The sequence below is a fragment of the Cololabis saira genome, chromosome 3 (assembly GCF_033807715.1).
Source record: "Cololabis saira isolate AMF1-May2022 chromosome 3, fColSai1.1, whole genome shotgun sequence".
Classification (NCBI taxonomy): domain Eukaryota; kingdom Metazoa; phylum Chordata; class Actinopteri; order Beloniformes; family Belonidae; genus Cololabis; species Cololabis saira.
The window spans coordinates 16,944,533-16,956,733 of record NC_084589.1 but is presented as its reverse complement, the minus strand read 5'-3'; the positions used below and the strand labels follow the sequence as shown (position 1 = coordinate 16,956,733).

At 40.3% G+C, this 12,201-nt stretch overlaps 1 protein-coding gene across 2 annotated transcripts in view; it reads right to left on the bottom strand.

The window, feature by feature from the left end:
- Positions 1–311: 311 nt before the first annotated feature.
- The window catches only part of LOC133426387 (exostosin-1a-like), a 33,549-nt gene continuing 21,659 nt past the window's right edge, over positions 312–12,201 (bottom strand). Inside the window, exons 2-11 of one of the 2 annotated variants that reach the window (XM_061716376.1) lie at positions 11,454–11,547; positions 9,319–9,426; positions 8,832–8,951; positions 6,346–6,478; positions 5,537–5,655; positions 4,342–4,449; positions 3,302–3,391; positions 2,973–3,133; positions 2,699–2,870; positions 312–2,286 (exon numbers count right to left, since the gene is read on the bottom strand). In XM_061716376.1, coding sequence (XP_061572360.1) covers positions 2,101–2,286; positions 2,699–2,870; positions 2,973–3,133; positions 3,302–3,391; positions 4,342–4,449; positions 5,537–5,655; positions 6,346–6,478; positions 8,832–8,951; positions 9,319–9,426; positions 11,454–11,547 — 1,291 coding nt within the window. In that variant the 3' untranslated portion in view covers positions 312–2,100. The remainder of the gene's footprint in view (positions 2,287–2,698; positions 2,871–2,972; positions 3,134–3,301; positions 3,392–4,341; positions 4,450–5,536; positions 5,656–6,345; positions 6,479–8,831; positions 8,952–9,318; positions 9,427–11,453; positions 11,548–12,201) is intronic. The other variant, XM_061716377.1, reaches the window with a different exon arrangement.

The following is a 12,201-nucleotide window of genomic DNA, read 5'->3' as shown; positions in this document are numbered from 1 at the left end:
CAAGTTCAATTCTGATTCTGTCTACAGTATTTAGTGTTCCTGACAGTATTTAGTGTTCCTGGCAGTACCGTGCTCAGCTAACCAGGACCAGGACATTCCCAGCAGTGAAGACCATGCAACATCCTTCGTCTCATGTTCTTGTCGTGACAAAGATGACAATGAACCAATTAAGGAAAAGGAAAAAAAAAAAAAAAGAAAAAGGAATGCATGGTCTAACCCTTTTGAGATAGAAAAAAAAAATGTAACAAAACAAATGTTCAGTTGGCACATACTGGAGTCTGTATGAGCTTACAAAAAATAAATCACTTTTTCAAACAAACCGTCCAACCCAATGAAGCGAGCTTTAAAGAGTTGTGAGGTTAGATTTCTGCAGAAATGATGCTGGCTTTACTCGAGGACTGGTTCAATAAATTAACCTGAAATTACAGATTATTAAAAAAAAAAAAAACATGACCATTTTCAACATTTTTACATAAAGAAAAACAAATCTGTATCGTAAATGGAACCAAATAATTAGAAGTCAGTTGGCCCACTAACCCAGCAGCATAAAAACCCACTTTCATGTCCCACTGACACTTTGCAGTCGTGCAGAAATGAAGCAAAGTAGATCTGCTCTCAGATCCAATAGACTGACATCGCTATAAACCGCATCTCGAGTGTGGATTTGTTGTAACCGCAGTGAGGAGACGTAAAACAAATGACTAATTCTAAAAATAACGGGAATTTAAGTTGAAGAAATATATCAAATTGGAAAAAGAAAATGTGAGTGTTTCAGAAGCAACAGATTAAGCATAAGATGTCTGGGAAGTACAGCAGTCAGTTTACTTTGATAGCAGCTCACACAGATGTCAGGTACCTGCCACCGCTGTCACTGTACAGAATGAAAACGGGTTTTTATACTTTGTCCTCCAAAGGCCAAAATCAAAGATCCATTCAATGGATTTCACAGTGGTTTGCATTTTCACACCAAACATTTATTTTGGCTTATTGGCAAGTTCAGCCTCCCCTCAAACAAGGCAATGTGTACAATCCTCTACTATTCCTCGCTCCTCTCGTGCACTCATCCTCCAGGTTAGTGACGCTCAACACTGAGGTGAGGAATATTTAGCACATTTATGAGTGTCGAAGGGTGCATGCAAGCTTCTTACTGAAGGTGGGGAGGTTGGCTTCAGCAACCTGATCATTCTAAGGGGTTGGGACTTGCAAAGGTTTAGGACCAGAGTCTTTATGAATGAATAAAGACGCCACGAGGGTTTCTTGCTAAAGAAGAAATGTAAAGATCAACTGTATTGCAAATGACACGTGGCCAGTTGAGCAGTGAAAGGAGTCTTCAGGAATATTATTATTCTAATAGGAAAAACATTATTGAGAATGGCACATACCGTCAATATTTGTTGACTGCATAATAAAATATTTTCATTATACTTTGTTGCTGACTGTGAGAAATGAACAGATTATCATTTAATTACATAGAAAAATCACTTCATGAAAGGGGAAGAACAAGAAAAAAAAAAACAAAAAGAGCAGCGAGATCAATGTGCACCATGATGCCCAGATCCCAATGCCTTTAAATAAACGGTGAGGCACTGTGGATGTCAAATCAACAACAACTACCCAGTCCTGTGGTCCAGGCTTTGTCAGCACAATCCAAAATAGTGTGATCCTCTTCATAATCATCAGTAATATTCTGTCAGCAAAACCTTTCAGGAACCTGTGCATAGTGTACCGAGCAGAGCGGACAGCAACTTTCAGCAGGCTGGAGTTGGACATGGTTCGCAAGCTGTGGTTGCCGACCCAGAAGGTACAGTAGGTAGCAGGTAGGCGATTCCTCCATGACTTGACCACATCCCCACCCCCACCCCTACAGTTTACATGAAAGCTTGGGGAGAAATGAATGGGCGGGGAAGGACAACAAAGACTGACAAATGTGCTTTCCTCCACATTTGTTCAAGTTTTTTCACCTCCATTTCTTCCAGTGAAACCCAATCCCATTTGTCTCTCCGGTGATCCATTCATGCAATCATCTGGCTTCTCTACATACCGACCCCCCCCCTCGCTCTTTCTCTGCAGCATCCACAGAGCAGAGGGGTTCCAGGAGGGTTATAGCCTCTCGATATCTCTGTATTTCTTCCGCAGTATGGACACCTGATCTTTGAACAGCACCGGGTCCAGCCTCATTTGAGAGTGGATCAGAGGCATGGTGCCAAACCAGTCGGCAAACTTGTTCATGCAGGTCTGACGCTGGGCAAAGTGGTCTGGATCAGCCCAGCGGGAGGCTCTGGAGCTCTGGGGAGGGGGAGTGGGGGATGGGGGAAGAGCAGGGCGACGGAGAGACACACAAAGAGATTAAAGAAACAACAATATGAATAATGCATCATCAATTATTATCACCTTTCAGTGTCTATTGTTAGTATTCATGAGTTTCCCCCTCTCTCTTTTTTAATGTAAGCTGTTAGGCAAAGAAAAAAAAGGTTCAGCTAAGATGTACTAAGAGTGTTTTTGTTCCCCCGACATAAAACACCATAAAGGATTAAGAGGTATAATTTGTCTAAAAGCAATAGGCTTCCACGACAGACAATACAGAGAATAATCCAATGATTATGCATAAATTCACAAAAATCTCAAGTAGTCCGGTGGTCTTTCTATCTTCAGGCAAATTATATTAACCACTCCTGCATCTTTAAACATGGTTCCTCACCTGTCCCATCATGGTTTCCTTGTACTGTTTCTTTTGAGTGACTTTAATCGGTGGTAGTTTAGATACTGAGGACACAAGGAAATTCATAAGAATGTCCTCGCAGTTTGACATCTGGTCAACCATGGTCCTCAGACTGGCTGGAAGGTAGGTGCTGTACAAGAAGTGGTAATATCTGAAGGGAGAGGAGCGACAGAGTGAGACGAGTGTTGGTGAGGTGAAATGGAGAAACCGTTCTGCTGTTAAAGTAAGTGAAAAGCAATAAGAGAGCGGGTACCTGTGATAGAAGGCAGCGCCAGTCAGCACCATGGAGTAGTCATTGGTCCATTTGGACGTGTAACCCCAGCGCTCCTTGTTACTGTCCCAGAAGTGGCTGCGGGCCGGGTAGCCGACGATACGGTCCGGGAAACTCTGCCACACCGTGAAGGCAAAGTCGACCTGGTAAGAGACCACACACAGGACGGGAGGGGGGCGGGGTTGCAGGACAAAGACATGAGGCAGAGAGAACAGGAACACATATTTCCATAGAATAAAACATTCACTAGATAGTATTTATAGAAGCCAATAAAAACATGCATAATTGATTGAGTGCATGTTGTACTTTACCTCCGTGGTAGAAAGAACAGTGTCCTCATCCAGGCTGAGCACCGCTTCAGTGGGGATGGTGTTGTAGGGCAGGAAGCGACTGCCGATCACCTGGAATGATTCACAAGAACAGACACATATGATCCAGATATTTGTGGAAAATAAAATGACATCAGGTTTGTTTATGTACACAACTATGACACACAACTATAAGCACTTGTGAGATTAATATTTTTAGAAAGAGCAACAAAAACGTTTTATTTTTTTTTTGTTCCATCTCGCAGCATTTACAGCAGAGAAAACCACATATCCCAGCGGAGGTAGCCATAGCCAGTGCATTGTTGGTAACCGGTGAAAAGGTTCCCTCATTCCCAGCCAGGCTGATCTAAACTCCAACAAAAGTTTTTTTTATTAATTTGATTTAAAAAAAAAACAAAACAAAAACAAAACCTCACCCATCATCACCCTAGTAAAATAGAAAAAGATGAAAGCTAATGTTTTATATAAATCAGTATTACCATTCCCGCTTAACATGCTGTAAAGTAATTCCACCCCCAACAGAGAAAAGATTTATAATAAGCTGGTCTTTTAAAAAAAAGTTTTTATGTTGCCTGAAAACCTGCTTAAGATTCACGTCCTTTCCATTGTGAATGGGGATTTGTTCTTATTTAATATCCTTATGAACCACCAGGAACATTCTTCTTCAATAGCATTTAATCAGCATGTTTAGCTGGTAAGTGTATTTCATCTCAAGCCTGTTAAGGTGACATCCATGTCACAGGAGAAACGTTTCAGCCCTAGCAACCACAACAAATGATGAAAGTGGAGTCACTTAGAAACAGAACCATTAAAATTTAAATGCATTAAACATAGTTGTGTCTGAACGACGTCAGCTTGACTGTGACAGAATTTATATCTGTATTTTTATTTTTTCCATCGATCCAATGAGTTGAGAAAAATAAATCTAAACAAAAACTGTTGTACAATTTCTGTCTAAAATAAAAAAACTTCAATTGCAGGATTAAAAATGGCAGCAGTGATGAGCATAATCAGAGAAGCACCTGGCTTTGTACCTTGTTTTCTCCTTCAATGACAGTGACAGGAACGGAGGTGGCGGGCCAGCGGTGTTTGGCAGGAAGAGGCTTCTCACAGTTCCACAGGACCATCACCTGCACAAAGACACCAGTAAAAAAACTCTGTATTTATTTTAAATAAGTCAGAACACACTTTAATCATTTGTGGTAAACCCTCAAGAGGTTGAAGCAAAATATACACAAATCTATATAAAATACCTTAATTTAATCCAAAGGATTCTTTTTTATGAGGTAGAGGTTGTTCAATAACCACGTCTACCTCATACTGCTGCACCTTTCACTTTAAAAAAAAATTGTATATATGTAAATAAGATCTGTCATTTGTCTATTTACTGTACAGTGAGCGAAATAACCGGAGTCAAATTCCCTGTCTTGTTTGACCTGACTTGGCCAATAAACCTGATTCTGATTCAACTCATTTATTCTTTATGTGGAAGATGACTTACAGATTAAACAGCGTATCGAGTTCAGGAACTACAGCACAGCTGAACAGTGTAAGAACCACCTACACACATATACTAACATCTTAGCCAGACAGAGAAGTGTTACATTTATTTATATTGTTAGTGAATCAGCAAAAAGCATAAATACTCGGTCAAAATATTCAAACACTGTTTTCGTGTGTTTGTGGCGACACAACACATTATTACTCAAAACAGAACCAAAAAAAATCTATTCATAGTATGTTTAGTTTTAATGTTTAACAGCTGAATAGCTGCAATAACAAGCCTTTGAAAGGTTGTTTCTTTACATTTATGTGCATATTTTATCAAGAAATATGCAGACAGGGGTGTTAGTTGAGATCTAGCATTGCAGAAATGTTTCCACTGGTCAATTTCATCTCTACAGCCTGAATACTCAGAGATGTTGACGCTACAGAGCAACATCAGCACTTGTGGTGAGGTAATCCTGGATTTATAGTTAACCCCCCCCCTCAAAAAACCCACTGACAGAAAACAAATATGCTTCTTTCTTTTCCAAAGCTGCTTGCTCAGACAGATAAGATACATTTCAACATCTTGAAGCACTCAGTGAGAAACCCTCTGTTTGTATTCATGAAACCTTCTCCTTTTCCGTGGAGCTGCTCGTCTTGCAGCCGGGTCGTTACCACCGTACACCAGGTCAATACAATCACAACTGCCTGACGTGGGTTTCAACTTACCTGAGCGCAGTACTGGGATTTTGCCACTGCCACTAGCAGCTTCATCACTGGCTGGGACTGAGAGACCAGCGGGGTGACCACATGAATGATTGCTGTAAACTTGGGGTACGGCTTGATTCCTGAGTGGGGAGAAATAAACTAAATTCATTACTTCCTAGAAATAATTGACTTTCACAAAGAAATTCTGTCTATGCCAATAACTGACATACTGAACCTTAAATTTTCTGACATAAAGATAATTCTAAAATGAAAAAGGCAGTAATCACTTTCCATATGAGCCTGCACTGATTCTAACCCAACAGGTAGATGTTTTCCTTACAGTTTTTCACAAATTAATGTAGGTTTGAGATGAACAGTAACACCTGCGTACAATTTATGAACCGAGCTGAACTATCATCATTTTCAATCTGCAACACCTTTGAAAGGTGTCTTCATTTCCTGGTTGGTCTGTTTTTGTTTCAAGCTGCTTACTTGTCATGCAGCACGTTAGACAAGCCTAATTAGACAAGTAAAAGACAAAACAAAGAGGAGCTTGCTAAATCCTAAATTTCTCAGCAAGCTACATATCGGGTCAATTAAGCAAGGACAAATACAACACGGCAGATCTAACCGTTTTGGCTCCTCTGTGAGAAATCATGAATAAAAAAATAGAAAATTACATAATCTGTCAGTGCTTTGTATGAGAGTTCACAAGCTGCCACACACCAGCTGTTCTGGAGTTGTGTCATACATGAAAACCTGTCAAACAAAACCAAGTGTGTGCGGTTAATGTGGGTCTCAGCGTACGACCTGTGCATTCATTCACTGACCGAGCTTGGCGTAATAGAAGGGGAAGTCTCCCAGGTTGGTGGAGTACTGAGGCAGGGTGAAAAGACCTCCGGGGAGATCGTTCCACATGAGGTGACTCCGGGAGGTGTGCAGCAGAACTCGGTCTTGGATGATCTACGTCAGACGGTGACAAACACTAGTGAATAATAAGATCTTTACATATTACTTGAAGAAAATAAAAGGGAAAAAAAACAAAACATACACTTCTGGATCACTTCAAAACTAAACAATAGTAACTATTCATCATACTGGTGTGAACAAAGATCGTCCAGTCGCTTCAAACTAACAAAATCCTGTTGAGCTTTTTTTACTGTCTGATCATCATGTCGTCACAAACAAGATTTCCTTTCATCGATACCCGCAGGACAAGTTATTTTTGGTTGCACTGTAGAATTTAATTGTTAACTTGTCTGTTTTATAAGTCACCCGACTCAGAGTCGTGAATAAGAGATCTTATACTCTATGGAGGAGATATTACTGAGGATGCTGAAAATGCCAATGTGGTACGTGCACAGCTGAACTGCTGCTTTGCAACTGTATGTGTGAATTTATACTCGTAATCTTTCTCTTGCAGCCCAGCTACTTCCTGCATAATCTTTTTTATGTAACCGTTTTTTGATAATGGCCGTAAACCCACAGGGCTTTATGAAATCTAGGGCTGATATGATTCAAAAAGTGCTCAATTGTAACCTGAAAATCAGTCAGATGCTCCTTTGGGCTTGTACCACACATTTTGGATTTAACCCACATCATCAATTAGTAAGTGGACCCCCTCCCAACCAACCAGGATAATTCAAAGAGAGGGAGAGCAGCTGTTAGCCTGATGGATCAGACCCATATGGAAAGTTGTAGGGTTTGAAAACGATCCATAGGGCCTCCCGATCCAAGGGGCGGCACCAATGATCACTAATCAAACTGCCTCTGCACGCAGTTGCTAAGTGCTACAACTAATCAGAGCAAATGTATTCAGAAAAACTGAAACAAGTGTCGTGTAAAGGAGTAAATTAAACTATTACCAAGGCCTGTCGGCAAAAGAGCAAATGCTTCGACCTTACAAAGTCAAATCAGTGTAATCTTCTGCTCAATTTTTGGGAAAGAAAGTCTGAATCTTTAATTGTCAATGTTAAAGCTGATTAAAATGGCTGTTAACTCTCAACTGCAGCCATGTACACCTTTTACATCCAAATTACAACGTTGCTGCTCTGATGTCACCTTGTTAAACCCGCAAGGAGACTCGCTCCACAAGGATAGACTAACTTGATTGGATCCCCATGACTTTTGGGCATAATTAATGAGCTCCAATGGAGGGTACCTCTATATACCTGCAAGGAAAAATGAAATTTGCAAGTAGTACGTTTAGATTTCTAGGCTGCGCAGCTGCAGTTTTATCTGCAGCCAAGTTTATCTGTTTAACCAAATAACAGATATCAGTGAGTTTTTGCAGACTCAGCATCAACTGGTCCCATTCAAAAATATCTTTAATATTGGACATTCAGAGACCATAATGTGAGACATTGTAAACTGATTGAGATTCTCATTTATCTTGTTTGTCGTAAAATCTCGGGAATTGCTTGACAATTTTGGATGAAACTAAAACATGACTGGTCTTCTGTAGCGTTCATCTGCTGCCTTCACATCAGGCGCAACAACAGTGACAGTGGCTGGTAAATTTGGACATGAACAACTATGTTTATGCACTCAACAAGCATCGCTTAGTCATAGGCAGCTTTACACGTCAGTGTGCTGCTCTATTTTGCACACTTATCAGTTTTCATATCTCCCTGCACTCGTGTAATTCAAGCCCGAAAGCAGTATGATAGCTCACTCGCTACACACTAGGAAGGATGCAGATAAATGGAGTCTGACAGGAACAAACTCGGGACAAGATTAACATGCCACAGAAAGATCCAGCCCTAACGCACTGACGCCACTACCCAATAATACACATTATCCTCTTACACCAGTCTGGAGCATTTTCCTCATATGTTTAATGTCTGTAGCTACAAATCCTAAAACTGTAGAGAGAAATATGCAACTTCAGAACTGTAAAATCCTCAATTAATGGAAATCATCAATTAATGGAATTGTTCCCATTTATATTATATTTTTTGGCACAACAATGAAACATTTAAAACAACAGATGCATTCCAAAAAATTAGGTACATCTGAAAGATGCTATATAAAGAGAGTATCAGCTGTATTTCATAACAGCACCATGTGGCACACAAACTGGTGGACTGATGGACACTTGACTATTCTCATCCCAGGGGATTTTTTTTTGTTTGTTTTTTTTTAAAGGGAAAAGGTAGTCCATATTTGGTGTTTTTAGCATTAAGTTGAATGGTTCAATTATGTCATTTCAGATGTAGGCAGATGCATTCAAAACTAAAAAGTGTAATGTGTTTTTCTGACATCCAAATATACATTCAACCATGTTCCCTTTAGACATGAAGATTCCTGTCGTTACCTCCAGCGTGGTCAGGACTATTTTCTCCACAGAATTAAAGTAAGCCTCCCACAGGAATTGCGTCTGCTGTCTCAGGGACAGAATCTTATCCTGGTGGATGGAGCGCACTGTCGAGGGGATCTGGAACAGAGGTAAGACACCTTTTACTGCCAAATCAGATTAAAAAAAAAGAACAAATTGCACACTAGAAACTCCTTAATGACTCCTTAATCCATAAAGTTCATTCAGTGACCATCAGCTGCAATCCATGGTGAACTGATCCAGCAATAAGTTGACTTTAATGAGACCAGTACTGCTTTGTTACAAATCCTTAGTAATAATCAGAAATAAATAAGTTACGGCATGTAAATCCACTTCTGTGAGCAAGGTGCGTCTTCAAAAGGGGCATTAGAGAGTGGAGCTCATATGAAATAAGACATGAAATGTGCTGGTAACCAAATGCAATGTGTTTGTGTAAGCCAACTTCAACCGTGTGTGAGGTTTCTACCTGTAACAGCAGCCTTTCATCCCCAATCACAGCTGCCGTGTTCCAGTTGATGATTTCTGAGAAGGGAAGCTCCCAGCCATTACTTAGCATCACTGGCACACACGCTGCCTGCAAGAGTTAACACCACACATCAAACACAAAATACACCGTTTAAGGGGATGAGCTGTTTCTGAAATGCAGCCTGTGATGATTATGCTTTTCGCAGTATGTAAATCAAGAAAAATACTGGAAAAAGTATTCAATACATCTATAATGCAATGCCTTCTGCAGGTTCCAGTGGAATAGCAAACACATGCTCAGACTGACTAGAAAAATAATCAGTTTAAAAAAGCTTAAGAAAAAGTCACTGCAGTATGTATCAGTTTTTGAGCACGTATGCCATTTCCTTACAAATCTACCGAGCCGTTTGTGTGTGTGTTTATGCCAACTGGATAGCACAAGCGGCCTCTTGCCAGCACTGACCGGCTTCATAATCTCCTAAGCAGGGTACCATTCACTGATTGGTCCCTACACATGGACACACATCCCGGCTCAAACACTCCTGAATCAGTGTGCCGCAGTACGCATCTAATCTCTGCGGTGTCATTAGCAAAGGTAGCAATCTGCTCAAATGCTGCCACGCTTTACCTGCTTATCTCCTCTCACAGAGCAATCCACTCGGGACTGCTGTCGTCCAACACTCTCCTGACTCAACGCGTCACAGACATGCGTAGGACAGTCATTAAGAAAGCTGAACCTCAGGAGATCCTTTCGTAAATGAGCATGTTCTAAAGAAAATCTTCCCATGAGTTGGCCTCCTGATCCACCAGCTCTTTGCTCAACCTCATTTCTAAAGTCAGTCCATCTTTATAAACATCACATTTCCATTCTGAAATCCTTGACTACGTCCTGCCTGCCCATTTAAAGTGACTTCAGTTATTACAAGAATCCACTGATGTAATAATAACCTGTTTCCTGTTTCACTTGAAGAAAAGAAATGCATCATTACTGAGGATGGCGTCTGATTATTTCAAGGACTAATCTGAAATAGACTTGACAACATTTTAAATACCTGCCATCAACACAGTAATTGCAGACAGCAGGTATCCTCAGAGAAGCCTCATTTAATGTTTTATCAGGACCTTTGTTTTCACAGCGCTGCAAATCACACTCTTTCTATGGCCTGTTTTCTTTCAAACACTGATTCCAGGAGTAACTTTATTTTTACAGAAACACGCGTTGGTACAACCTCTTAAGCAAATGTTAGCATCTGAATTTTTGATGCACATTAAATAAGACAAGTGAGGGAGCGCTTGCCTCAGCTGGAACTATAAACGAGGTAAAACTGTGATGCAGAGTCTATAAAAATCAGGACAGGTTGTTTATTTTATTACACCTTTCTTGGTGAAGAGACATTTAACACGACGTGTGCCAACAACCGTACACATCTAAAGCAAGTAGGCAGATTATGTAAATGTTGGCACAAAGTTAGTATCATGGATGAAGGAATCTCACCATAAAAAATGTTTCAAAGAGAGAAACAGTCAGTGAAGAATATTATTGTACCAAAATAAGCATATTTTCCCAGAACAATACAGGGGAAAAAACAAAGCAGAAAGCAATGAGTCATTCACTGAGATTACGGTATGTTCTGAAAAACAGCAAGAACATTTGAGTAGGTGGCCCAAGAAACGCAAAGAAATTGAAGAGCAGACAAAAAAGGCAGACATGATGGCAGAGAGCAGCGAGGACGCTGAGTCAGAGGCAGCTGAAGTAACACTAGCTGCGCAATAACAAAAAAATATATATATACACATCACTGGCACCGGCTGAAAGAGCCAGTGGAACCAAATAGGGGCTCCACTTTTCAATTTTAACGCCTCTTTCACACAGCTTCAAGCCTGATACACCAAATTTTTGAAACTCGTTTAACTTCTGTCATCTGACAAACTCTTCAAAGAAGTATGAAGGCACAAAAAAACTGAACAGGTTTCAGCAAGACTGAACGCTGATTCATGCAGTGCATGATTACCCACATCAAACAGATCTGAAAATAAGTTGGTTGTCCATTTTATACATCACTCATGTTGTCAATGTGATGGCTGCACAAAACTGCCACCTACAAAAGATTTAACATCTGAATTCTTGTCTCTGACCTGCAAAGCCTCTAAGAAGCGAAAGGAGCCGAGCCGTCGACCTCGAGGTACCAGACAGAAGGTGGAGTTGTACAGCATCTCCTTGTAGTCGAACCTGCAGAACCACAGAAGAGATCTTGTGTAAATGAGCAGTCACACACAGCAGGTAGGGCACATAAAACAGCTCAAGTCTAGAAACGTTTGGAAATGCAATTCAGAACAGAAATATCACTTATTGTTAACTGTTGGGAACTCATAGCAACTGTACACATGGATGGCTAACCATTTTTGACCAAACCCTGGAGCCATTTTCTTGGCCTTGCAAGTAATTGTTTACAGACCTATTATTGTTAATGGTGCACCGCTTGCCCCAGCGTTTTCAATTCTCAATATTAACCTAAAATAAAATTGTTGCAAATGCAGTGGGTCCTCATCACACAGCCAAGACAAACACCACTTCATGACATGTCAATATGATCAAGGAATTACACAGAAATATAGAGGCTTTTCTTTTTTGGGAACATTTAGATCGCTCTTCTTTGTTGTGCCATATCAGCATTATCTGATAACAGAATCTCACAACAATACCACTTCATTAGAACAATAAGAGAGAAAATTAACCTTTCAATTTTCAGGAACACAACACGTAAGAGTACACAGCAATTCTGATCTAATTCTTACCATAATTATCATCATAGAAATACCACTTGAATGAATAAATGAATGAATTAAACACCAGATATTGCTAAAGCACTCCGGCACTGAACAT